This window comes from Andrographis paniculata, unplaced genomic scaffold (genome assembly GCF_009805555.1).
Source record: "Andrographis paniculata isolate CXL003 unplaced genomic scaffold, ASM980555v1 Contig22END, whole genome shotgun sequence".
Lineage (NCBI taxonomy): Eukaryota > Viridiplantae > Streptophyta > Magnoliopsida > Lamiales > Acanthaceae > Andrographis > Andrographis paniculata.
The window spans coordinates 4,701,164-4,725,361 of record NW_026137513.1 but is presented as its reverse complement, the minus strand read 5'-3'; the positions used below and the strand labels follow the sequence as shown (position 1 = coordinate 4,725,361).

General features: G+C 35.9%; 6 protein-coding genes across 14 annotated transcripts; 2 read left to right on the top strand and 4 right to left on the bottom strand.

Annotated features, from left to right (window-relative positions):
• Nucleotides 1-839: 839 nt before the first annotated feature.
• On the bottom strand, nt 840-6,012 carry LOC127245506 (choline/ethanolaminephosphotransferase 1-like). 4 transcript variants are annotated; one of them, XM_051266440.1, is made up of 19 exons: nt 5,890-6,012; nt 5,604-5,780; nt 4,990-4,999; nt 4,841-4,891; nt 4,650-4,727; nt 4,185-4,260; nt 4,034-4,056; nt 3,839-3,939; nt 3,516-3,610; nt 3,133-3,201; nt 2,784-2,853; nt 2,337-2,400; nt 2,221-2,261; nt 2,068-2,152; nt 1,749-1,811; nt 1,436-1,494; nt 1,293-1,345; nt 1,030-1,102; nt 840-942 (listed from the first exon to the last, which is right to left on the bottom strand). In XM_051266440.1, the coding sequence occupies exons 2-19, from the start codon at nt 5,738-5,740 to the stop codon at nt 921-923; spliced, it is 1,170 nt and encodes a 389-aa protein (XP_051122397.1). In that variant the 5' UTR covers nt 5,741-5,780; nt 5,890-6,012; the 3' UTR covers nt 840-920. The 4 variants fall into 4 exon arrangements, with proteins under 4 accessions (XP_051122397.1, XP_051122395.1, XP_051122394.1 ...); XM_051266438.1 differs by having other exon boundaries at nt 4,990-5,780; nt 5,902-6,004; XM_051266437.1 differs by having other exon boundaries at nt 4,990-5,775; nt 5,890-5,991.
• Nucleotides 6,013-7,846: 1,834 nt separating this feature from the next.
• On the top strand, nt 7,847-9,924 carry LOC127245505 (S-adenosylmethionine decarboxylase proenzyme-like). 2 transcript variants are annotated; one of them, XM_051266436.1, is made up of 3 exons: nt 7,847-7,926; nt 8,260-8,408; nt 8,505-9,924. In XM_051266436.1, the coding sequence occupies exon 3, from the start codon at nt 8,661-8,663 to the stop codon at nt 9,726-9,728; it is 1,068 nt and encodes a 355-aa protein (XP_051122393.1). In that variant the 5' UTR covers nt 7,847-7,926; nt 8,260-8,408; nt 8,505-8,660; the 3' UTR covers nt 9,729-9,924. The 2 variants fall into 2 exon arrangements, with proteins under 2 accessions (XP_051122393.1, XP_051122391.1); XM_051266434.1 differs by having other exon boundaries at nt 7,849-7,958.
• Nucleotides 9,925-13,299: 3,375 nt separating this feature from the next.
• On the top strand, nt 13,300-16,268 carry LOC127245500 (protein NSP-INTERACTING KINASE 2). Its single transcript, XM_051266425.1, has 11 exons — nt 13,300-13,481; nt 13,554-13,686; nt 13,785-13,856; nt 13,946-14,089; nt 14,165-14,236; nt 14,315-14,374; nt 14,452-14,543; nt 14,640-14,789; nt 14,870-15,211; nt 15,289-15,668; nt 15,759-16,268. Exons 1-11 carry the CDS (start codon nt 13,391-13,393, stop codon nt 16,077-16,079), a joined length of 1,857 nt encoding a protein of 618 aa, XP_051122382.1. The 5' UTR covers nt 13,300-13,390; the 3' UTR covers nt 16,080-16,268.
• An 85-nt stretch (nt 16,269-16,353) lies between these two features.
• Nucleotides 16,354-18,807, bottom strand: LOC127245502 (F-box/FBD/LRR-repeat protein At1g13570). Of its 4 annotated transcripts, XM_051266431.1 has the most exons (5): nt 18,596-18,807; nt 18,393-18,485; nt 17,156-18,041; nt 16,919-17,077; nt 16,354-16,830 (listed from the first exon to the last, which is right to left on the bottom strand). In XM_051266431.1, the coding sequence occupies exons 3-5, from the start codon at nt 17,966-17,968 to the stop codon at nt 16,531-16,533; spliced, it is 1,272 nt and encodes a 423-aa protein (XP_051122388.1). In that variant the 5' UTR covers nt 17,969-18,041; nt 18,393-18,485; nt 18,596-18,807; the 3' UTR covers nt 16,354-16,530. The 4 variants fall into 4 exon arrangements, with proteins under 4 accessions (XP_051122388.1, XP_051122387.1, XP_051122385.1 ...); XM_051266430.1 differs by having other exon boundaries at nt 18,393-18,807; XM_051266428.1 differs by lacking the exon at nt 18,393-18,485 and having other exon boundaries at nt 18,486-18,807.
• A 138-nt stretch (nt 18,808-18,945) lies between these two features.
• Nucleotides 18,946-20,690, bottom strand: LOC127245507 (peroxidase 11). The gene is made up of 5 exons (XM_051266441.1): nt 20,511-20,690; nt 20,140-20,402; nt 19,881-20,072; nt 19,634-19,799; nt 18,946-19,547 (listed from the first exon to the last, which is right to left on the bottom strand). Exons 2-5 carry the CDS (start codon nt 20,365-20,367, stop codon nt 19,120-19,122), a joined length of 1,014 nt encoding a protein of 337 aa, XP_051122398.1. The 5' UTR covers nt 20,368-20,402; nt 20,511-20,690; the 3' UTR covers nt 18,946-19,119.
• Nucleotides 20,691-20,786: 96 nt separating this feature from the next.
• LOC127245509 (ASC1-like protein) lies at nt 20,787-23,502 on the bottom strand. 2 transcript variants are annotated; one of them, XM_051266443.1, is made up of 7 exons: nt 23,216-23,502; nt 22,027-22,256; nt 21,779-21,934; nt 21,491-21,676; nt 21,224-21,408; nt 21,056-21,135; nt 20,787-20,949 (listed from the first exon to the last, which is right to left on the bottom strand). In XM_051266443.1, the coding sequence occupies exons 1-6, from the start codon at nt 23,351-23,353 to the stop codon at nt 21,104-21,106; spliced, it is 927 nt and encodes a 308-aa protein (XP_051122400.1). In that variant the 5' UTR covers nt 23,354-23,502; the 3' UTR covers nt 20,787-20,949; nt 21,056-21,103. The 2 variants fall into 2 exon arrangements, with proteins under 2 accessions (XP_051122400.1, XP_051122401.1); XM_051266444.1 differs by having other exon boundaries at nt 22,027-22,253.
• Between the last annotated feature and the right edge of the window lie 696 nt (nt 23,503-24,198).

The following is a 24,198-nucleotide window of genomic DNA, read 5'->3' as shown; positions in this document are numbered from 1 at the left end:
TAACTCAAATTTTTTTTATCATTGAGATATAATTATTCATTTTTCTTGAAAATATTTATGTTACATCAATCATTCTTACTTCTTATTTGTTCCCATTAAGATGTCTTTATTTTATTCGTTGTCAACTCAACAGTGTTGGTAACGTTGTGTTCAATCAATCAACGTTTTAAATTTGATTTTTTTTTAAAAAAAATATATATTAAACACCTACTATTTGTGACATAACACGCCTTTTATTATTATATACCACAAATAGTTGTTAGTGTAGCAATTTTCTTTTTCTTTTTCTTTTTCGGATTTAAGAACAACAGCTAGTGTGCACTAAGGCACGTCCAAAATTAGGACATGATGGCCACCAGGCACGCCCTACCCCATAATATATGCATACATATATCACTCATTACTGTTTTGGATTGATTAACACTTGTTAACTTCCTGTAATAATAATTGTGTGCCCTAAATTATATTACAAAAATGCATTCAGGTCCATACTTGCTGCAATTATTAGGGACATTTAATTAATGATCAATCTGTGCTTTAGAAAACATGCAGACACCATCAGAAATCCATCCACCCTTCATTGTGTGGGTCCCTTATAATCAAGGGTGTGGATTTCCTCTGGACCCCACTCCATGGACCTCTCAAGAAAGTTAAATACGGCCCAAAATTTCATGTTTTGGGCCTAAGAGCCCTTAAAGCCCAAATGAACTACGAGTCTACTACTGATTTTTTGTTTTTTTTCAGAAACCACTAGGGTTGCAATCGATCGATGTCGATGGAGAATGGATCATCGAAGAAACGCGAAATTACGGGGGAGATTCAAGGGAGGATGACATTACCAATCTGCCTGAAGTAATCACTGTTGGAATCCTCGAATTACTCCTCATGAATCCATTTGATATGGTGGTAAATCACACAGTTCATGCCTCTTTCCTAGTTATCCTGCATTGAGTTGTAAAATCAAACAGAGGCGATATTAGAAGGTATTGATTACCAAAACAAGGTTGAAGACCGACAAAAACACCTAACCTGAAGCAGTAAATTCCCAGGGCGGTTGTGATTTCGTGAATAACCGACGTTGCGAAATGAAGATAGAGCAGCACTGCGCACGGCGAAGGAAAATTTCACTCAAATTTAACATGCAAAGTGGTCAGGAAAAGAAACTATGTATAGAGTTAACTGTGGCTTTGATAATTAACTGGTGAATTTCCTGAGCCTATTGATGTTTGTAATGAAGAATATGCAACTAAGAATGCCAGGACAGGAAATCATCAGCAGAAGAGTTGTTCTACCTGTGTATGCAAAAAAGCCGAGAAGAACCCAGAACTCGTCAATTAAGGGGACTCTGGTGATCAAAAGAAAAGTTAGGAGTAAGAATCACAAGAGGCAAGACATGAAAAGAAATCATCATGGCAGAATTTAAGCTGCCTCGAACCCGTCATTTAGCGTGGCAGAGAGTGCATTTGCAATGGCCAACGGCAGATACAACAAAGACTGCAGAGTGTGAAACGGCAATCAATTCATTTCAGAGTGTAAAACGAGAAATCTATTGTACAAGGTACAGCTATAGTTTTAAAAAACAAAGGCATGTCTGTTGTTAAAAAGTATTTGCTGATATCGAATTTATATCAAAATTAGCACAATGATTCCTCACAAGAATATACAAACATATATATGTGATTATGTGTATCAACGTGTTGCTGCATGATGTGCAATCCACAAATATTAAACTTGAGAAATGATCATACCATGCACATATTTGTTTTTAGGCCCTTTGGCTCATCACATAGGTGAGCAAGAACCATCCTTCCCTGCAAAACAGTTTTTTAAGCCATCAGAACTAGAAACACCAATAAAGTATAGTAACAACAAATGAATCAGCGTAATGTAAGTGCTCGGAATAATAAATGCAACCCTTGGAAACTAAGTTGTTACTGCTTGCATATTTTATCATATGGCATAATAATCCAAGAGGCAGGAGAAGCCAATAGTACCCACTAATAAACTTCTGAAAAAATTAAACTGCATATATAAGGTGCCAAAGTATGGACTATGGAGACATCTTACCACAAGAAAACCGAATGCCAGCCCAATACTCAAGATGATGAGGTGCGGATAGTTTCCCATCAAATCAGAAGGAGACAGGTAGTTCCTGAATAGTTATACTCAATGATTAACGGTCGAAAATACTAAAGTAAGAAAAGGGATCAAGGATCATACCACACAAGAACTCCACCCAATAGCACAGCAAAGGGAAATAGCTGGCAAAAAATGAGATCATTAGTCATTAGGCGAGCACAAAACTGAGCTATAATTCATGTGATGTACAAGCATACCATTGCCAAAGCTAGTAGCATACTTCCTTTTCTGGCCTCAACAACCTTATGAACATTGTACACACTGCACAAAAACATTAGAAAAGACAGTTCACCTTTTTTTACCACAGAAGAATCGATGAGGTACGTGAACTAGAGCACAATCTAGGAAGATAATTTTTTTTTTTTGAGTAATTATATTAATCTGAAACAGATGGCATGTGTTGCATCAATTTCACTCTTATCTAAATATTGCTTCGCATGTGAATATGTATATATATATATGTGTGTGTGTGTGTGTGATTATATGTGCATATTGATATATACATGTGTTTGTGTGTGATCTCCAATCAACAAGACAAAAACTCAATACCAAATTGCTTCATGAGTTCACCAAATGTGATATGCAACATTAAGCTAGTTTTGCTTACAAGCATACTTCCCATCAACAATAGAAAATACACTCACTTGAATGAGATTGTAGGTATAACAGCAAAAATGATCATCAGTAACAACGCAGCTTTATACATTGGGAATTCTGCAATAAATTGAGAAAAGAATTTATAATACGAAAGCCAACCCATGACATAGGAGAAATGCAAGAAAGAGATTATACAAACTTTGAGAGAATAAACACATCACATTAAGCAAATATCGTAATGAATAAGGACAAAGCCTGAGCAGCCAATAAAATTACAATTATACATCCAGAAACCAGAGTTGATAAAGAGCACAGCCTAGCTTGGAAACACGCATATGATCATGAATATAAACAATTAGTTGAACTATTACGAATCTAATAATTTGCCTAACATACCATTTATAAATGGAATCCAACTAAAGAATGGAATAGATTTGCCAAACGGTTGAGCCCACCACCCAGCACCTGAAAAGAAAGTCCGTAAGAGTTAATTATGTACACTGTCCGATAGCAGATTTGTTTCTATAGAATAGATCATTTCATAATATATGACCTGTTAAGTACTGTCCTTTTGATTTAGTTTCCTATATGTCTATGGGTTCTGTTTGATTATAGTAGATTATATTGTCATTTTGTTTCTTATTTCTCATTGTAATAAACCGCCATAAATACAGCATTATTTCATTAATTCCACCATTAAAAGAAAAAACATCTTTTTTTTCAACACCACCTAATATGTTGAACTATAAAGCACAGGTGATAACGAATAGAAATAATACCAACAACAGCTGTGAAGAAATGAATCATATATATCAACATAAGGCCTTCAGTAGGTCCATTTATGGCTGGAAGAATAAGGGTATTGGTGAAATAGCTGCACATAAAATACAAAAACATATCATTTCAATAAACTATAGAGATTTCAGACTAGCTTAGCACGAAAGATTAAATAATGGTAGCAGCAAGGTTAACAATCCTGAGAAAAATTGTGAACAAAGCATATGTGAGATTTGAAATACAGCTTTTCCTATTTTATAACAAATGAGATGCTTAAAGCCCATGTATTGAACCAAGTTTGTGAATCAGCCTAACAGTCACTTACTGCTCCCATGTAGCACAGTAAAAAGGGACTGCAGATATAACCCAGAACCAAAAAGTGCTCCCACCACACATGGCAGTGCTTCCAAAGGCCAAGGCTTCAAACTGGAAGATGAAAAATAAAAAATAAAAATTACAGAACATTTACAAGCTACAGGATCCCAACACCCTGATAGAATCAGAAATATTAAGTACGTACCGCACATCCAAGTGCATCACATCCTGCAGTTTCAACCAGGCAATGACACAATAGATGAATATGGTCAGCACTAAAGAAATTTGAAAGATAAAAGGCAATGAAATAATAGAACACAAGAGAATATAGGACAATCATAAGGGGGAAAAGTCACCATGATCAAAGAGTTCTCCAAGAGGACTAGAAGAATTTGTTCTTCTTGCTTGTTTCCCATCAACAGCATCAAATGTCTAGCAATAATTTAGAGAATCCAATCAATAAATGTTGAAAAATGGTACTTGCCCATGCATATAGATAACATTTAGCTTGGGTCATTCAACTGTAACTTGTGATCATCATTGATAGTGTCAATGGTTTTTCTTAATTTGGTTTTATACATATCTTCTAGTGTTCCGTAAGTCATGAACTCAGGCGTCATCAGTTCTCGAGTCAATCCGGCATTTGACTCTACTGGACACTCAATTTTCAGTTTGCATTCGATATTCCGAGTTCTACAATTTTATTCCTAGCGATATAGCTAAATAAATATATTGTATACAAGAAATTTAATTTCTATTTACAAAGGACAAAAGAATTACTAGCAATGGAAAATAATATGATAACAGATACCCGAGCTTACTTGATATAAAAAAAGCAGCAATCCATGGGCAAAATGAACCCATCTTGGAGGAGGTGAATCTAGTTTAGGGGAATAGATCTGTAGAAGTCATTCATAGTGATCATACACACCGGAAAAGATATGAAGTTAATTAATATGTTACTATATTGCAAAACCACATGGCAAATGAGAGAGAGAAGGAGATCCTTTACCCAGCCAAGCAATGCAGATGTAACCAAGAACATAGATCCTGTAAGTGTAATCTAGACGAAAGAGAGAAATCACACAATGAGCTGATGGAAAATAATACAAATAAATCAGTACAAAAACAAACTTGTAAAAGGTCGTAATAACAATTTACCATGTTCGGCCTGAAAATTCCCGGTTACATGCACAAAAGTGAAACAGAAGCAAGTCAACAACAGTCAATAGAAGTCAGGTGAACAGACAGAACAATTTGAATCAAGATCAACAGCATTAAAATTCTCCGAATCACATCAACTACTTTACATGAAACTAGACAGTGCACATCAATTAATCCAAAACCAGCTACCTAAAAAAGGCACACAGCAAATTAGGACTAGAGTTATTCATTAAAACAATTCAGCAGCACACAGCATACAGCATCACTAATATTTGTGATTGCTTTCACCAACAGCCATGTCTCTAAGACCAAGAATGGTAACCGTAAACAAAAGAACACCATAATGCAGATCAGTTATAACTTATAACAAAGATTCAATGATCTCTAACCACTATATCTCCTAAAACTATGACCATTGACAAGCAACCTACCTTGAATAAAATTCCGATTCAAAATAGCTTTTTACATAACTAAGTTCCCATTACTTGTCAAATAAATTTTTTATTCCCTAAAATCGTCATTTCCGGACAAATCAATGTAATTCAAAAAGATGCAAGTCAAAATCAAAACAAGATGAACTAAGAAGTAGGAAGTTTTTTGACCGCACTCACGGCATCCAAAGTGGGAAAAGATTAACGCAGCGAGTCCAGAACGGCTGCAGCACATATTTAGATACCAATGAGTTATCCACTCCACTGTACTTATGCCTATGCAATGCCGCTACTCCATGTGCTCCAATGTATCCCATTCTTCTTCCCTTCTGCTCCTGCTCTGCTTATAAATCTGACCTTCAATAAGAAACAAAAGAGTTCAAGCAGAACCAAATCGAAACGCGAGATCGAGCTGCAGATCCAAAGCAGACAGGCAATTTAGAAAAGAAACAGTTGAAAAACTCACAGATTTCTTCACCTGAGCTGCAGCGCGAAGTAGACTCGGCACACTGTGGAAAGAGCCAAGAAAAAAAAGCAGGAAAAAGTCGCACTTATTGAGGTGGAAAAGCGCACTTTCCAACACGTTTTTGGTTTACCAGTCTAAGATTTTTAAAGCTAGTTAAAATAAAAAATAACTATATTTATAATTATATCAGCATTATAAACCGAATATATTAGTACTATTATTTTTTAAAATGAAAAATAACATCACAGCTCACAAATACATATACGAAAATATATTACTAGTATTTTATAAATAAATAAATAAATAACTGACACAAATAAATATATATATATGTCTGTATTTTATTACTTCATTGAACATGCAATTTTATCTTATCTTGACTTATTAGCCCGCACAACAATGCACCTCCATCATCTGAATTATTACTTCAAAATCATTTGTATTTACTTGGGGTTTAGGATTTGTTTAACTTCCACCTCAAATTAAAATCACTACTATTTAAATTGTATGATTTTAAGTAAGTTATATTATTTCATATTATTAAATATCATATTAAAATTCTATTTAAATAAAAATTTAAATTTAAAATAAACATTTTTTCAATAGCATTTTTTGCGAGAACTGCACACTACCTTCTAGTCTTAATATGCTACAATAAAGCAACGATCCTTTTATATTATGTGTGACAATATTTATTCCCTTATTTAAATTTATATTTACTTTTTTTTTTTTGGATTTGTATTTTAAAATATTTTTATTTTTTTAAGTAAAAAATTATTATATTTTTGTATTTTTTTTTTTTTTTTTTACTATGAAAAAGTAATCATTATTACTTAAAGATTGGTGAAATACTTTGGAAATATGTAATGCTATAGAATATCTATACAAATATACCAATTCCCTAATTAGCCCTACCTACTCCAAATTGTCCAAAAATATTTTGCTGCCCTCGTGGTAGGTGAGCAGTTTTTTCGTAGGATTAAAGTGCGTGAAATTATAAATAAAATTATAAAAAAAAATTAATAATGATAATTGAATTTTCATTTAGTAAAATAAATAACTTATTTGAAAAATGTATATAAAAGAAAACAACAATTTGAACGAATCGTTGCAAAAGAAATATTATTGTGAATTGGACAATTAGATAAATGAAAATTGGTAAAAGAAATATTATTGTATTTAGTTAGTGATTTTTATTTTTTATTTTTTTTGGATGTTTTAATAAAAATTGGGATGTTATTTAATATGAGATCCAAATACTTTGTCCGTCCCATTAAAAGGTGGCTGTTTACTTTTTGTAAGTAGATAACATTAGTATTATATTGAGTTGTAATAAAAAAATAGACATAAATAAAAATAATTCACTTTTTGTAAGTAGATAACATTAGTATTATATTGAGTTGTAATAAAAAAATAGACATAAATAAAAATAATTCTTATTAGTATTGTATAATATAAAAGTAATGATATTGTAAATTGAAAGGATATTTATGATATTAGACACTGCAGTATAATTTAGAAAATTGTAAAAATTAAAAAATTTAAAAATTAAATAATCTATTTTTAAATAAAATTGTAAAAATTAAATAAAATAACCGACAAATAAATACACATTGTCCATTTCTCAATTGTGATTTTTGTAAGCAACGTAAGGAAATGGAATATGTCTAACAAAGATTATACACTGTAGAAACAAACAAACAAAAGAATTAGCAAAAAAAAAAAACACTTTAAATGTTAAAAAAATTATAATAATAAAATACACACTATATTAAAATCTTGTCCAAACCAAATAAGTATTTTACATGAAGGGAGTATTTGCTAATAAATCGCAAGAAGCATTAAATAGGGATAAGACCGTAACTTTCAAAATATTAGGGTGGCAAAGCGTTCTGGGTTATCATCTATATAAGCGAACTCTCGCTCAAAAACACAATCCAAAATCAACAGTTCGTACGGCAAAATTGGCATTGTGAAATCCGTAGATGATCCTGAGAGGCTGAGACTGAGTGCTGTTATTTGTATCTTATGTAAAAGGTTTCTTTGTTTTACTCAGTTGAATTTTTAAGGTTTGTAATTTTAGGTGACATTGCTATCGTTTGATTACGTAGTGATCATTTTTGCCAGCGGAACGATTACAAACCTATTTTTAAATGCCTGGATTTGTTTATCTTCGTTTAGGATTTTATTTAGATTGAGTTGCACTTAGAACTGAAGATTTGTTGATCCAACACTACACAGTTGCATAGTTGTTACTTATATAGCCAAAATTGAGAGTCAATTCTCCCACATATTGTATGCATGTTTGTTCATTATGCGATTTTTGATTTCTGATTCAACGTCACTTTGTTACGTTTTGACGTTCTGCAGAAAGAGTTGATGATCTAATAGAGTCTAAAGGTGGGAAAAAGAAGTCCAACAGTATATCGTCATTATATGAAGCTTCATTTGGTTACAGCATCGAGGACATTCGACCGAACGGAGGCATCAAGAAGTTTCGATCTGCTGCATATTCCAACGTAAATCACCATTTCTAAATCATGTCTATGATTAGTTTCATAATTCATAATTGTGATTGTTAATTTATACATATTTTTGGGTTCATTTCTTCGCAGTGTGCTCGCAAGCCATCCTGAGATTCCTAAATTGGTGCCCTAGTTTACAAAATTAGGTTTAGTTTTAGGTTTATAGAAATTACTCTTTTTCTTCATAAGCCAAACTCTTCTGCACCTGCTCTATTTGCTTCCCTAGTTAGTAATACTTGATGGAAAATGGCTGCCCCTGTTTCTCCAATTGGATTCGAAGGTTTCAAAAAATGGCTTGAAATCTCCTTCACTGAGCCAAGCATCTTTGCTGATCCTGATGGAAAGGGTCTTAGATCTCTTTCCAAAGCTCAGCTGGATGAAATGCTAGAATCTGCAGAATGCAAAATTGTTGATTTATTGTCCAATGCCTATTTCGATTCATACATCCTTTCTGAGTCCAGCCTCTTTGTCTATTCCTACAAGATCATCCTCAAAACCTGTGGCACAACAAAACTGCTTCTTGCAATCCCTTCTATACTCAAATTGGCCGAGTCTCTGTCCCTTTCGGTGCAAGCCGTGATCTACACTCATGGAAGCTTCATCTTCCCCGGAGCTCAGTCATATCCTCATCGATCTTTCACTAAAGAAGTGGCTCTCCTCGACACCTATTTTGGTAATCTCGGGCCAGAGGGTAGCAAAGCCTGTGTTATTAGGAGTAATGATAAGCCACAGAAGTGGCATGTGTACTCTGCTTGCTCGGCTCCTTCGAAGAATTTCAATCCCATATACACACTAGAGATGTGTATGACTGGTTTGGACAGTCAGAAGGCTTCGACTTTCTACAAGAAAGGCTCGACCTCTGCTGCAACGATGACTAACATCTCTGGTATAAGAGCCATCCTCCCTGCATCCGTTATCTGTGACTTTGAGTTCGAGCCTTGTGGCTATTCCATGAACTCCATTGAAGGAACTGCTCTGTCGACCATCCATGTTACGCCTGAAGATGGTTTCAGCTACGCGAGCTTTGAAACAGCTGGATATGATTTGAAGCATGGGAATCTTGGAGTTCTGGTTGAGAGGGTGCTGTCCTGTTTCGATCCCCGGGAGTTCTTTTATTCTGTTCATGCTGAATACGGCACCAAGTTACTCGATTCCATCCCTGCCCTTGACGTAAAAGGATACATTGCTGATGAACGAGTATTTCAGGACTTAGGAAGTGGCGGATCGATCATGTACCAGAAGTTCACGAGATTTACATCCTCCGAATCTCCCGTCGTCGCGTCAACGAAGAGCTGCAAACCAGTGAAGGAATGAAGAGAAAGAAGGCTCCCTTTCAGGTAAAATCTGTTTACAATAGAACTATGATCTTGTTTTGGTTTGGAGTAATGTTATGTGATATATGTTGTAAATTTGTAATGCCAAAATAATTCCCCTGCTGTATTTGTTGCCTATGTCAATATTGAATAAATTGTGTGAAAGTTTCAGGGAAAGCCACAAAATTTGTTATATATATTTGTATATAAAAATGGTAGATTGATTGATTGACAATATATTGCTATATATGTTATATTCTGCATCAGGTATACAACAAAGAGATAAGTCATACATGAGTGTCACCAAATCTATGAATGGTGTTTTGTTTCTTTTCTTTGTACTTGAATAATTAATATTAGTATTATTTATTGTAAGCCATTTTAAATTTCTTTTATTCTTGGATCTATTATTGTTTTGACTAGAAGTTCTATTTGTACGACTGGACTAAGAATAGTGTTCTTATCCCATGATATGATAAATCGATCAATATATATTCTGTGGCCCTTTAGAGACAAAGATCCCCATATTTGATTTGCTTTGAAGCTAAGGGACAATTTTCCACTATTTTGGAAGCATCAACTTGTGATTTAATTAATTTACTTCTTTTTTTTTTCTATATATATACACTATTATTTGTATAAGTTTCAATTATTGTGATATTAATCCTACATATTTTCTTGAAGCACATCACGTGTTTAAATAATAATTAAACATGTGTACGGATTAGAACTTAAAAATTTACTATTTAATGACATTCTATACACATGTGTACTTTGAATTGTAGGAATGTTTAGAATATGGTATAGGATGCCAAGATTCATCGATTTTTATTTATTTATTTTAATTTTTTGGGTAATGGAAAATTACAGATGGAATGCAGGAGGGGATGAATAGAATAGTGGGGATTGAACTATGCATGGAGGAATCCTAAGCTTTAAAAGGTTTTTTGTATTCTTGGGAAAAATAAAAAAATAAAAACTTATAATGGGAATCGATTCTATCTTTATTGTTGTTTTTATTAAATAATTCCAATGTGGCAAACAATCCCTTTCTCTTAGATGCCAAATTTCCCATCAGAGCTATCTTTTTCATGATCAATTTTATGCTTAATTAGTGATGTTCCATTTTTCTTGTCCCTTCATAGCTTCCAGAGTGCATATATACATCAATTTTCTCAATTTCAAGGAAAATAATAATAATAATAATAACAATAACAATACAAAAAATAAATCTAAATATAAACAAGTTGAGTAACAATTAGGGTTTTGTGCATGATTTAGGGCTTCAATGATCATTTTTATATTTCATTTTTAAATATTTGGGTGTTGTAATGCTAGCTTCCAAATTACATAGGTGTGAATTGAAACTAAACAAACATGAAAGAATCAATTGGGATCCACCCACTAACATCAAATCTTTGATGTTGGAATTATTTTAATTACAAAATCCCCCAATCCTAATTGCTGTGATTGTTGACCACTTTTTGACTCCAATCTTCCATTTGTGATCAATGGCCATGAGTGTGTTACAGACACACTCACTCTTCTATTATTATTATTATTACTATGCCGTCAGAATTCGTAATAGCTATCTGAAAGTGCACACTGGGTAAACCTCGGTTAAACTTAGTACACTGCAAACTAGATTCGACAGGCAACACACTAGGTGAATCATGTGTGGCAGGTGACTTGAGGCGTCGGAAGTTTGAACCCATGACATCACGTTCACACGCTCAACCCCTACGTCTCGTGAGGGATGAACCCGATTTTTTAGGTAGCGTAGATTAGTAAGTTATTAATAATAAGTTATGATATTAGTTTATTATTTTTTATATGAGCAATATTATTGGTATTTTAAAAAAATATAGGATTATATTTCGAGAAAATATATGCAACATGGATATTATTTTGTAAATAATAAAAATTTATATAATACAAATAAATAAAAAATTATTTTTATTTATTTATCATTACCCTAAATTAGTTTTATAAAAAATGAGGAGTTTTAAAGATAGATAAAAAATTATGTTAATTGAGGAGAGTGATAGAAATAAAGGGGTTTTGAATGGTCATAAGGGTAAAATATTAGAAATTTAATTAAATTGATTTATATTTGTTTAAAATTGATAAAATTATCAAAAATAGAAAAGGATCATCTTTCGTGAGACGTAAAAAAAAAAAAAAAAAAAAGTTCATTTGTGGCGGAATGGATGGAGTATATTTTTACTTGAAAATTATATAATTACCAAATCGAAAAAAAGTTGCTAATTAAAGAACTTGTATCTTGTATGTATATATATATTGTTGATCACTTAGTGAAGTGAAGCAAAACACACAAACATGGAGAAATGATTGATGGCTTAGGGATCCAAAGGAATTCTTGTTTGAAAAGTAGTCAACCCTTCATGATATATAATGACTATCATCATCATCATCCACGTCCACAATTATATTAATGCACGTGTAGGGAATCGACAGTTAGATACAGTATATATATATATATATATAGTCATTAAATTAATTAGCTACAAAAATATTTATTGTTATATGAATATGAATATATATATATACATAAGTTCATGCATACGTGCATTGCATTGTTGTTTGTTTGAATATTGAGACCATATTTGATATATATAATTAATACTCCAACACTTTTGGAGCCTTACAAATAAGCTAATAGTATTTCTTTCAATTTCATTTATTGAATCGAAGCTCAAATTAGTTATTTGTGTTTAATTATGAAAAATGTAAGAATGTTGAATAAAGATGGTGGAGTTGGCAGAAGAACAACATAATTGGATTCCCACTAGCAAACGTAACCATTGCATTTAGAATCTCGAGTAGTAACTCTTCTATATCTCGAGATTCTAACCTTATTTATTTATTTTAATAGTTAATTTTTAGTATTTTTAAAAAAAAAAAATTCCAAAACTTTTATCTAAATTGAACTTTTCATTGATTTTAATTCTTTATACAAAATCGCTAACTCTCAGATCACTTAATTCAATGAAAAGAATACAACTTATTTCATTAGACATGAATACATTCTTCTTTATTATTATTATTATTATTATTATTAAAAGACACGTAGAAGGTACGGATTCAGAGATGCATTATAATTTTTTATTTTTTATTTTTATATACATTATAACCTTTTTTATATATATTATATGCTAAGTTCAGAGTTGATATAACGTGTTGTACAAATACATTTTATGTGTTGAATTGAGTTATAACTATATATATCAATAACTCAAATACTGTGAAATTTATTCAGTAGGAAACAATAGTAAATATGCTTCCACAGTGCTAAATAAAGCAAAATTCGATCAAGAATTCATCAAATTTAAAAATATGCAAAAGGGGCCAAAAGGGAAACCCTCCAAACAAAAGCATGATTGGAGGAATTCTTCCCTTTAATCTTTTTTGTTTTTTTTCCTTTTTCCCTCCCCCAACTTTTTGAACACATATCCATCAATTGGGGGCCTAAATGTTACTATAATTGTTGCTTTCTTACACACACAAAATTCATATATATATATATATATATATTCCTTGCTGGACAAGTGGTGGCAATGCTACAAACCACTTTCTATACATAATCCTTCACTACAACTTTGTTCTTCAATCAGCTCCTAATTCATCATCATCATCACTGCCATGGAAAGATCTGTTTTCTTGATTGGAGTCTTTTTCAGCTTCTGTGTTTCTGCAGCTGCTTTGCTTACACCTAATGGAATGAACTATGAAGGTCAGTATTAATTGCTCAATCCACTTTCTTCAACAATCAAATATGATTCATTCAAATTTTTGTTGATGGCAGTGCAAGCTTTGATGGACATAAAGAAATCCCTGATTGATCCTCATCAAGTTCTTGCCAATTGGGATGAGAATTCTGTTGATCCATGTGGATGGTCTATGATTGCTTGTTCTCATGACTATCTTGTCATTACACTGTAATTATTCTACAGTCTACACCCTTTCATTTCTTGCATCATATGTATCCTAAGTTCTGTCTCAAAATCGGGAATGATCGATGATTCTTGCAACTCAGGGCAATTCCAAGCCAGAACTTATCCGGCAGGCTGCCGAGGAGCATAGGGAACTTGACACACCTCGGCAGCGTGTAAGAAAAAACAAGGATTGAATTGATCATGGTGGATCTTATTGCTGTTGTCTGTTGGGATGTTTTAATTTATGGAAATTATGTTCCAGGCTCTTACAGGATAACAAGATATCAGGGCCTATCCCTGCCGAATTGGGAAAGCTCCCAAAGCTTCAAGAACTTGATCTTTCAGACAACTTGATGACAGGACAGATTCCTCCTTCTTTATCAGAACTGAAAAGCCTTCAATATTTGTAAGAATCAGTTCAAAAAATTGCATCAGGCCCTGGTTTTGGATCCTTAAATTCATCAGTTTGTTTGGCAAACAGGAGATTGAACAACAACAGTCTGACTGGAACTATTCCTGCTGCTTTGGGCAGCATGCCTCAGCTGAAGTTCCTGTAATAAACTGATCACCATTTTCGAGCCTATTAATGATTTAGCTAGCTGTTCTTGATATTCTGTGTAATGATTTTCAGGGACTTGTCTTACAATAATTTGAGCGGACCAGTCCCTGGACTTTCTGCCAAGACATTCAAGTTAGTTCTGTCTGTACTTTTTCTTATCTTAGATGTGATCATTCGATTGATTTCCATTGCTTTAATGGTGATTACAGTATTTTGGGAAATCCTATGATCTGTGATACTGGCAAAGGTTGCAAAGGCTTTGGACAAATGCCTCTAACTTTCCCTCAGAACACTTCACAGAGTAAGAATTAACATACCACACACACTGTTTTTCTTGTTTTCTTTGTCCTAATACACTCCCTAACATGTTTCATATTCACAAAATCTTTGTAATAAGATCCGAAGCCATCCGGAAGGCCATTCGGGCGCAACGTAGCCTTAGCATTGGGTACAAGCCTCGGCTGCATCTGTTTACTGATTCTCGGATTCGGGTTTCTCCTCTGGTGGAAACACAAGCACAACAAGCAGATATTCTTCGACATCAACGGTAAATCCAGTGCTCAAAACCATTCAGAAACATCGTAATATCGATCTGTCTGAACCTTACATGTCTTCGCCGAATCTCAGAACAGCAGTATCAACAAGTGTGTCTGGGAAACCTGAGAAGATTCCAATTCAGGGAGCTTCAGATTGCCACACACAACTTCAGCAGCAAGAACATTCTTGGCAAGGGAGGCTTCGGAAATGTCTACAAAGGACATCTCCAGGACGGGACCGTTGTAGCCGTTAAAAGGCTGAAAGATGGGAACAACATCGGAGGGGACACTCAGTTCCAGACTGAGGTCGAAATGATCAGCCTCGCCGTCCACCGGAACCTTCTTCGACTCTACGGATTTTGCATCACTCCGACGGAACGTCTTCTCGTTTACCCCTACATGTCGAATGGCAGCGTCGCTTCGCGCCTTAAAGGTACATATAAATAAATCGAACGTCTAGTTTTACATCACGACGGCTGTTTTTTATCGTTGCGTGCCTGATTTCGACAGCCAAGCCGTCGTTGGATTGGGGAACTCGGAAAAGAATCGCGTTGGGCGCGGCAAGAGGATTGCTATACTTGCACGAGCAATGCGACCCGAAGATCATACACCGGGACGTGAAAGCAGCGAACATATTGCTCGACGACTATTACGAAGCAGTTGTCGGGGATTTCGGGCTGGCGAAGCTTCTCGATCACCACGATTCGCATGTCACTACGGCCGTGCGCGGGACAGTTGGCCATATAGCGCCGGAGTATCTCTCGACGGGGCAGTCGTCGGAGAAAACCGACGTTTTCGGGTTCGGAATTCTGCTGCTGGAACTCATCACTGGCCAGAGGGCCTTGGAATTTGGCAAAGGAGCAAATAAAAAAGGGGCTGTTCTTGACTGGGTAAGTAAACAAACTCACAAAAAATTTAAAGTTTTAAGCATTCCATAGTGGTGTCTAAATAAAAAAAAAAAAAAAAAAACAATGATTCAGGTGAAGAAGATCCATCAAGAAAAGAAGCTGGACATGTTAGTAGACAAGGATCTTAAGAACAACTATGACAGAATCGAGCTTGAGGAGATAGCACAGGTGGCCTTACTGTGTATGCAGTATCTCCCGAGCCATCGGCCGAAGATGTCCGAAGTGGTTCGGATGCTCGAAGGAGACGGGCTGGCGGAGAAATGGGAGGCGTCACAGAAGGCAGAGGCTACAAGATGCAGAGCTAATGAATTCTCCTCTTCGGAGAGGTACTCTGATCTTACAGATGACTCTTCTCTGCTTGTCCCTGCAATGGAACTCTCAGGCCCCAGATGATGAGGATGAAGATGAAGATGATGACACAAGAACAAGGGTTTGTTCAGACAATCAGTGTCTTTAGGTTTGATTTGGGACTCATTCATCATTGTTGTACAGAATGCACATTCAGTTTTGACAAAACTCACCAATAGACTGAAAAGGGTCCCTTTATATATATATATATATATATAAGTGTTCATTATTCGATGTAGTAAGTTGCAGACGTAACGGTGTTCTTGACATTGCATTCACAGGCAAGAAAATTTGTGACAGTAAAACCATAACAAAACCATTCTGGAAATTAAGACAACAATGAGTTCATTACAAGAATGGCTTTCGCCCCCAACACGTTCTGTACAAATGTAATGTAAATCGAAAGGAGAAGCAAAACAGCAAGTCACATTTCCTTTAGGTTGTCTGATTTTCAAGAAACTCTAACTAAGTTAAGGGCTATAAGTTGCAACTAACCTCAAGCACCTTCGTGAATAAAAGTTATGGATGCTCGTGGAGAAGCTCTCCGAAAGCTAACCAAATCAATCAGCATATTCAATTTTCCCTGTGTCGCATACAAACTTGGCGTAATGCTCATTTCTTCGAGACTATGGGAATGCTCGAGCAGAAACTTGATGAATTTCATTTCAAGAGGCACACCGCACACCTCAGACAATTTCACAGTTCTCAAGCTGTTCAGCTTATTGCCACACGAAATCTTTTCCTCCCACATAGCAAAGTCGGGCGATTCTACAGCAGCCGAAGGATTTGAAGAACCCTAAATGTATTAAAGATAATCAAAGCTGAACTTCAAGAACAGTTGATAAAGACAAATTTTTTATTTTATCATCAACAAGATAACTTACGGAGATTTGAAGAACTTCTAAATTTGGGGAATTCACGATCAGCTGAAGCACAACGAGGACTTCTTTCCAGTCATCAAAGCTAACTTGATAAAGCTCCACGAATTTTAAATTATGGTAAGTAATTCGATTGTGTCTTTCACTGTTACCTATGCTTAGATACTGCAAAACAAAGCATTTTAAGGAGTCTACACGGTCTTAAAACAAGTATATAATCGATGATATGCAAAAAGGGTTAACCTTTGTAAAGTATATATGTCCGATAAGCCTTTCAAGCTTTGGGACGCCGCCTAAAAACTTGTCAAAGTTGCAGCTTGAGCTTTGCTCAAAGTGTTCGGCTATGTCGTCAGTCATGTACATGGCAACTGATATCGCCACCAAAAGTGGGGTATTAATGAGACATAAATCCTTAAACTCGCCTTCCAAAATTAGGAACTTCAGATTCGGAGCGCTGACAGTCAGCTCTAAGCTATCAAAGTAGGACAATGTCAGGCTCTCGAGCAAGGGGCAGCTTGAAATGAGATATTCGATATCTTCCGGGGGAATCAGAACTTGCTGAAGATTTAGGTATTTTAAGAACAAGAAACCTTTGAAATGAACAGGAGGGTTCAGTTCACACCGGACAAGCTCCAGGCGTGTAAGATTCTTGCAAGAGAAGATAGAAGATGGCGCCCGGAACCACTCGCCTTCTCCCAATTCAAGAACCAACTCTTTGACATCTTTCCGCGAAATAAAAAGCATCCACTGATCAATATCAGGAGAGGTTTCCAGATACGAGCTGGTTAGGAAGAACTTGTGGATCGGCCCGTCGTGGAGAAACAAAAATCTTGTAATGAAATTCACAATCCTGTCCTGAACAAGAGCTCTGTCGTTGTACTGAGTCGTGCTTCTGTCATCGAACACAAGGTGTGTCAGGGAAGCCCATTTGTATCTCCACCTGGACGATAAGATGCTCGTTCTTACAGCATCGCGAATCGGCAGTTTCGTGAGGATCGTTTCTAGAATGCTCTGTGGCAATTCACTTAGCAAATCACTCTCCGAATCCCTTTCCATTCAAATTTTCAGACAAAGAACTTCCTCAGTAATAAAACCATAGCACTTTGGCATTAACACAGTAATCCAAAACCTGCCAGGAAACATTATGAAGTAAACATCAAGAAACAACAAAAGGATAAATCATATCCTCTACCACAGTTTCCTCAATCCAATACATAAATGTTTGCAAAATTTGCATTAGATAAAATCAGTCAGTTGTTCGATCGAAACTTAAGAAATAAAAAAATACAGAAATGAAATTAAGATTAAACTGCCTCGAAGTGTTCCCTTCTTGGTTCCAACCTTGTAGCAAAAAAAGCTGAAACCATACCCTTCACCAATTCAAATCAAATGTATAAATTGATCCAGAAATTATGGATAAAACCTAATCGGAGTAACAATTATCCAATTTTGCCCAAATCTTCCCAACTTCCTCACCTACCTATAGACCTTACACAGAGCTACTTTAACCACATCTGCAAGAAATCGTAGTGATCGCATTCATGTATTTCTCATAAGAAAGCCCATCGAATACCTTCGAAGAAACCAAGCCGAGAAGACAAGATCAAAATGCAAAGCCAAGGGCAAATATGAACGGTCGCAACAAGAACAATAGTGCCCAAGTCAAGAAGCTCGACAAGATACCTAAAATTTGTTAAAACGATCGATCGATCACAGACGAACTTGGAGTGAGGTTTTTTCCCTATAGTTTTTCTCGCGTCATCATCAGAGCCCGGCAGCCATCAATTTTGCCCTGAATTCGATTTTGCGTGAAAGCTAAAGGTGGAGGGATTTATAATGGTCTGATTCAGTTTAGTTTGACATTTCTATTGTCATTATTTCGATTTTCCACTCAACCCACTTTTCTGTTTCCAAAATCAATCAATTTATCGCCACTGCATTTTCACTCTAATCCATTACAATTTGAGGCCCATGTTTTTGTCACCACGCTGAATGATAAAAAATGTCATCTTTTTTGTCATTTGTGAACATAATAAGTTGCTTTGTGTATATATAAGTTTCCATAGATAACTGAAAATCAGTTGAGACAAGAATACATATTGCAATATTGCATCTCATGATGAATAATAACAACAAAATGAATCCAACGAGGAGACCTGAATTTCAAGAATCCTCCAAAGAAACACAACTCGCCCCCCAGGCCATCCTCATGTATTCACAAACCTGCAGTTTCTCCTAACTTCTCCATTTTCATAAGTCTCAGGATTGGTAATGTTTCCCAACCTCACCATGGATTCCGAGAACTGTTCGAAGAAAGCGATGGGGTTCTCGGCATACTTCGCCACGAGCTTCTTCGTCTGAACTGCTAAAAAGCTCGAATAAAGCTCCTGATCGGAGTTCATCACTCCCTCCCCTCTCATCAGGACATGATAATAAGAGTTGTCGAACAGGTCCGGCGTGACATTGTCCATTGCTGTCTCATTGTTGTCCGACCCTTTGATCGGTGGACAGATCGACTTCAGCTTCTTCAGGTATTGCCGCGACACCGGATTTCCGATCCCAGCTGTTGCAGCAAAGTCTCCGTATATTCGATTCCTAAAGTTCGTGCATCGCGCCATCCCTATCGTGTGAGCCCCTGCAAGATCCCATTTTTTAAAAAATGTAAGAGACGTAATCCACCCCTTTCAACTCAATATTGATGTTTCAAAAAGTGACGATCACCGGAAAGAGCCACCATGTCAGTGACGGACAAGCCTTGGTAAACAAACTTAGAAATGATCGGAAGGATCCCTTCATCCGCAGTCGGAATGTTTGATTCGACCAGCTCGTATCCAGCAGTCTTGGAGTCTTTCCGGCCCAATGGCACGTCCCAATACGGCCCTCCAACCTGTGATCCACCGACGAAAAAAGATAATTGAAAAAAACTCGATTCCAGCTAAAGTTTCAGAAAGTCTTGATCATGGCTTACCAGAAGGACTGCGTCTCTAGCTGCGACGGTGAGGATGTCAGCGCAGGAGACGATTCCGGGGCACTCGGATTCCATCCTGTTCTTGATCCTGTCGATGATTCTGAATCCCTTTAGAGCATTCTTGTTGTTGGGAGCTTTCTTCTCCCCTCGAAGCGTGTACGTGTCATCCAGCAGCACCGATCCATCGCAGCCCTGAAAGTATACGTATCATCAAACGGTTTTCAGACAAAATGATGTAAAAATATGTGAAGATGATAACCTGAACAAAGCAGTCGTGGAAATGCAGGCGGAGGATCAAGGCTGCGTTTCGAGGATCAGACAGCACCGCGCACTCCATTTCCTTTCTAACGATATCCAGCACTTCCGGGCACGTCGACTTGTAATAATCCAATGTTAGAGGTGGCTCACTTGCATTGAACATGGATAGACACAAAAAGGAAACAACCAATGCCAGAATGAGCCCTTTTGAGTTCAGATCAGATGCCATACTTTTTTGCAGGTCTTGAACTTCTTGGACAGGTGCTGATCAAAGGTTGTAAGAAGATAAAGAGGTATATATATAAGTTCAAGACTTGTACCTTGACTATAATCTTTGTTAAGAAAAACTTTATAGTCAATAGAGGATGTAACTACTAATAGCCTGGTTGGTGAAATCTCTTAAACCAAATCACATCAAGAAGCTCATGGGTTGTGCCTTGTGCATTCAAGGTTGTACCTTGGAATTGTCTCTGCAGACATAAAATTAGGACAAGCAAGCAACCAGACCTAAGTTTTGGCTTTTCTTTCTTGTATTCAATCTCTTTACCACTTCAAGATTTCCAGCAATTACATAGATTTTTTTTTAAAAAAAAAAAAAAAAAACCCAAAATTTTCTTAACTGCTACATAACAACATTTGGTTTGATGATACAAAGCAAAATGAAACTTGAATTTACATTTGAGTAAAATACATTAGTTTCTCTCACCAAAATATATATATATATATATATATCCTTTGTATACAATGCACAACTACTTTAATGTATCTATCTATCTGTTCAAGTAAAATCCCAGCTGAAATTTGAATCTGCCTGCATTCAGGAAAAAAACATATATACATATATAATCACTATTTAAGGATAGGGGAAAATGGAAAAAGAAGAGAGACTGCAAGAAAACATGAAGTTTGATCCATACCTCAATACGGGTAAAGGAATTATTACAGCTTCGCATTCTTTCAGAACATCAATCTTCATGCAAATCTTCATCTTCAGAATCTGGATAAAAGAAAGAGATAGAAACAGTTGTAGTGACAGCAAGTTTAAGGTAAAAATGTCTCTGATTATTCTAGGCTTTCGCTTTTACCCGATCGGACGTCTTCGCTGACTTGTCCGCCAGCTTGGATCTGCTTGACGAGCATACGGAACATCAACACCCACCAGTAGATGTGAAGGACAAGCAACGAGAAAAGAAGAGTGTTGAAAATGTAATAGTATATCGGCCCCACGACTTTGAGCTTCTCCTTGTCAACAAACAGTATGAATTCGTAACTGAAACAGTGTCGTAAACAAGATTAGGACAAAACAACAAAAGTTCAGTTTCAATGGAATAGACAGAGACGACGAAATGAACCTTGTGCTGCGTAAAACCCAAAACGGGTAGTAAATGAGGCGAAGCAGAACCCATAATACGACAAAAGCAACAAACGAGCAGCTTGCCAGTCTCTCGGCGCCGCTGTATTTCGACATCTTCCCTATTTCGAGGAATACATCAGTGGCGTCGTGAAGTGCCAATACAACTGAACCTACACGTACAAACCTGCGATGACCAAAAAACAAGATATATACATATATATGTATGTATGTATGTGATATGGTAGAGGTGCTGTTATTAATTGTTTACAGATCGAATTTTACGTACCTGAATATGTATGATAGGACTATGAGAAGGGAAGATACGACGTGATGACCCATAGAAACCCCGAAGTCAGATCGCCGTGTCTCCCAAAATATCAGAGCAAATATGGAGTACATGTAAAACCCGCCGGTATACATGTAAAGTGCTTTCAATTTAGATCTGTCCATCAATAATCGATCACTCGGCTAGTAAAAATATACATGTTAAAATAGCTATCCTCCCATTTAGTGAAAAGGGAATGAAATTTTTACTTGCACATTTGATCAGGCCATGCCCGATTATCTGGCCCTGTCCAAAAGTACTTTGTGTTTGTGAACCACGGTTCGTTGTACGTCACACCAAGTGCAAAAATCTCGGCTGATAGAAAATATATGCATTTCCATGCCGATTCTTTGAACTTTCGGATCTTCTTTTCTTGCTCTATAGTCTCATTCTTCACCTGCGGGGCTCTCTTCCCAAATATCAACCATCTACCAAGCTTCTGTGTCACATTTGCCGACACTAAATTGAGTGAGAAGACTTACGAAATAAGACAGGCCTTTAAAAGAACATAGTTGGCAAAGCTTTTGTGGCACATATGCAAGTTTAATGAGAGAATCAACTCCCTAAAACGGCGAAGCAAACTCTTGGATCAAGACCCCTTAAGAAACTAAATCAAGAACCCTCCAACATCACAAAGAATACTATAATTGATGAGTATAAATCAGCTGTTGAAGTCGGCATGGTGTTATTTGACCGGATCAGTATATATTATACATATCAACAGCATATATTTATACATATATGAGCATATTTATAATAATATTATAATTCTGAATATGTTATATTATGACTCACCATATTTTGTACTATGTGTAAATATACGCCGATTTTGCTCGTTTGGTCAAATCAGCACTGTAATGACTTAGTACGTCATCGTCACTTAGCCAGCGCAGAATCATAATTGATTTACATATGTAAGAAAAGGGAACATTAATCTGATCTTAAACCAAATAAAATCAATGAGCTGGTTCCTCGCAACATTTATCCAATATGCATCCAAGATATCTCCTTTTCTTCCTACTTTAACTTTTACACAACCTTTGGTCATTTCTGCTTCCAATCTAAATTCCAACAACCATATAGACACTGTAATTAGATTCTCATATCCGCAGTATATCTATTGAAGTTCTTTATTGAGCTTACATTTGTTTCTATTATCCAAAATTAACCCAACACCTCAATGAAGTAGTGTCATCCCAACATTTCTGGAAATGGGAAGTTATAACTTTGTGGTAAATTAAGCATCACAACCACAAATTTAGAAAGAAAAAAAAAAAGGGTGTCAATAAAGCATCAAGAAACAGGCAACACAAGAACCATGAATTCATTGAACACTACGTAAATTGAGCACAGAATCAAAATTCACTCCAGAAGACTAGCTCAAGATGAAAAGGGTACCTCAAAGACAAATCTGTCGAGGAAAAACCTCACTGTGGGGAAGAAGATGATGAAAAATGGAAGCACAGTGAAATCTTGGTAGTCGGGGTAGGATTCGCGCTCCCAATCAATCGAACTAAACATTTCAAGAGGACCCATCTCCCGGAACCCTTCAGCTAAACCTGATTGCAGTTTTACAGCTTCGATTTGATGCAACCATGTGAGCTGGGGATGAAGGGATCTACTTCTCCTGTTTATTATAAGAAGCTTCGTTAAACCTGCTTTAGCAGTGAGCTGAAGACTGTTCGATCTTTGCCATGTGTTGAGTCTTTTTTTTAATTGGGGTTTTTAATATTTATGGCTATAAAAAATTGTATGTGGCAGCCTTTCGTGGAATCCTCTGTCTCAACGACTTTTGGGTGGAACACAAATCAACGAACATACCCTTTGAAAACTGAACTTCATGGAGTTCTTAATCCTCGGTGAAGGACTGAGGATAAAATATTAATCTACCAAAGTATATTTCCAGTTAAGTTATCTTTGAGTGCAGTGTAAGTGAAGTGAGTTTCAAATCTTTGTCTTTAAAGAAGCTTTTATTAATGGAAAGCTTGCTTCTTTACAGTTTTAATGCCATCATTAATTAGATGAGTAAATTTTTAAACACAATTTAATGAGAAAAAAGTGGAAAATGGTATTGAAAGGATAGGTTTAAAAAAGAGCTGTAAAGCTACTTTCAAGTGGGGATTTAATATGGAAGAAATTATCTTTGCATATGGAGAATCCATTTTAATCTAAACTAGTGATTATAATGATGCCCAGCTGCCCTAGAGATCAGACGACAAGAGTCAAATCAGATGTAATCCAACAAAATGGATCAGATCCCCAGCTAAGACAATCTTGTCCCATATACTGCAAAATTCCTACAACTGGCTCTAAATGGAGCCCAATTGACATACGATGTAGTCAATGTTCAAATGAATTAAAGAAGTGTTGGATAACACACC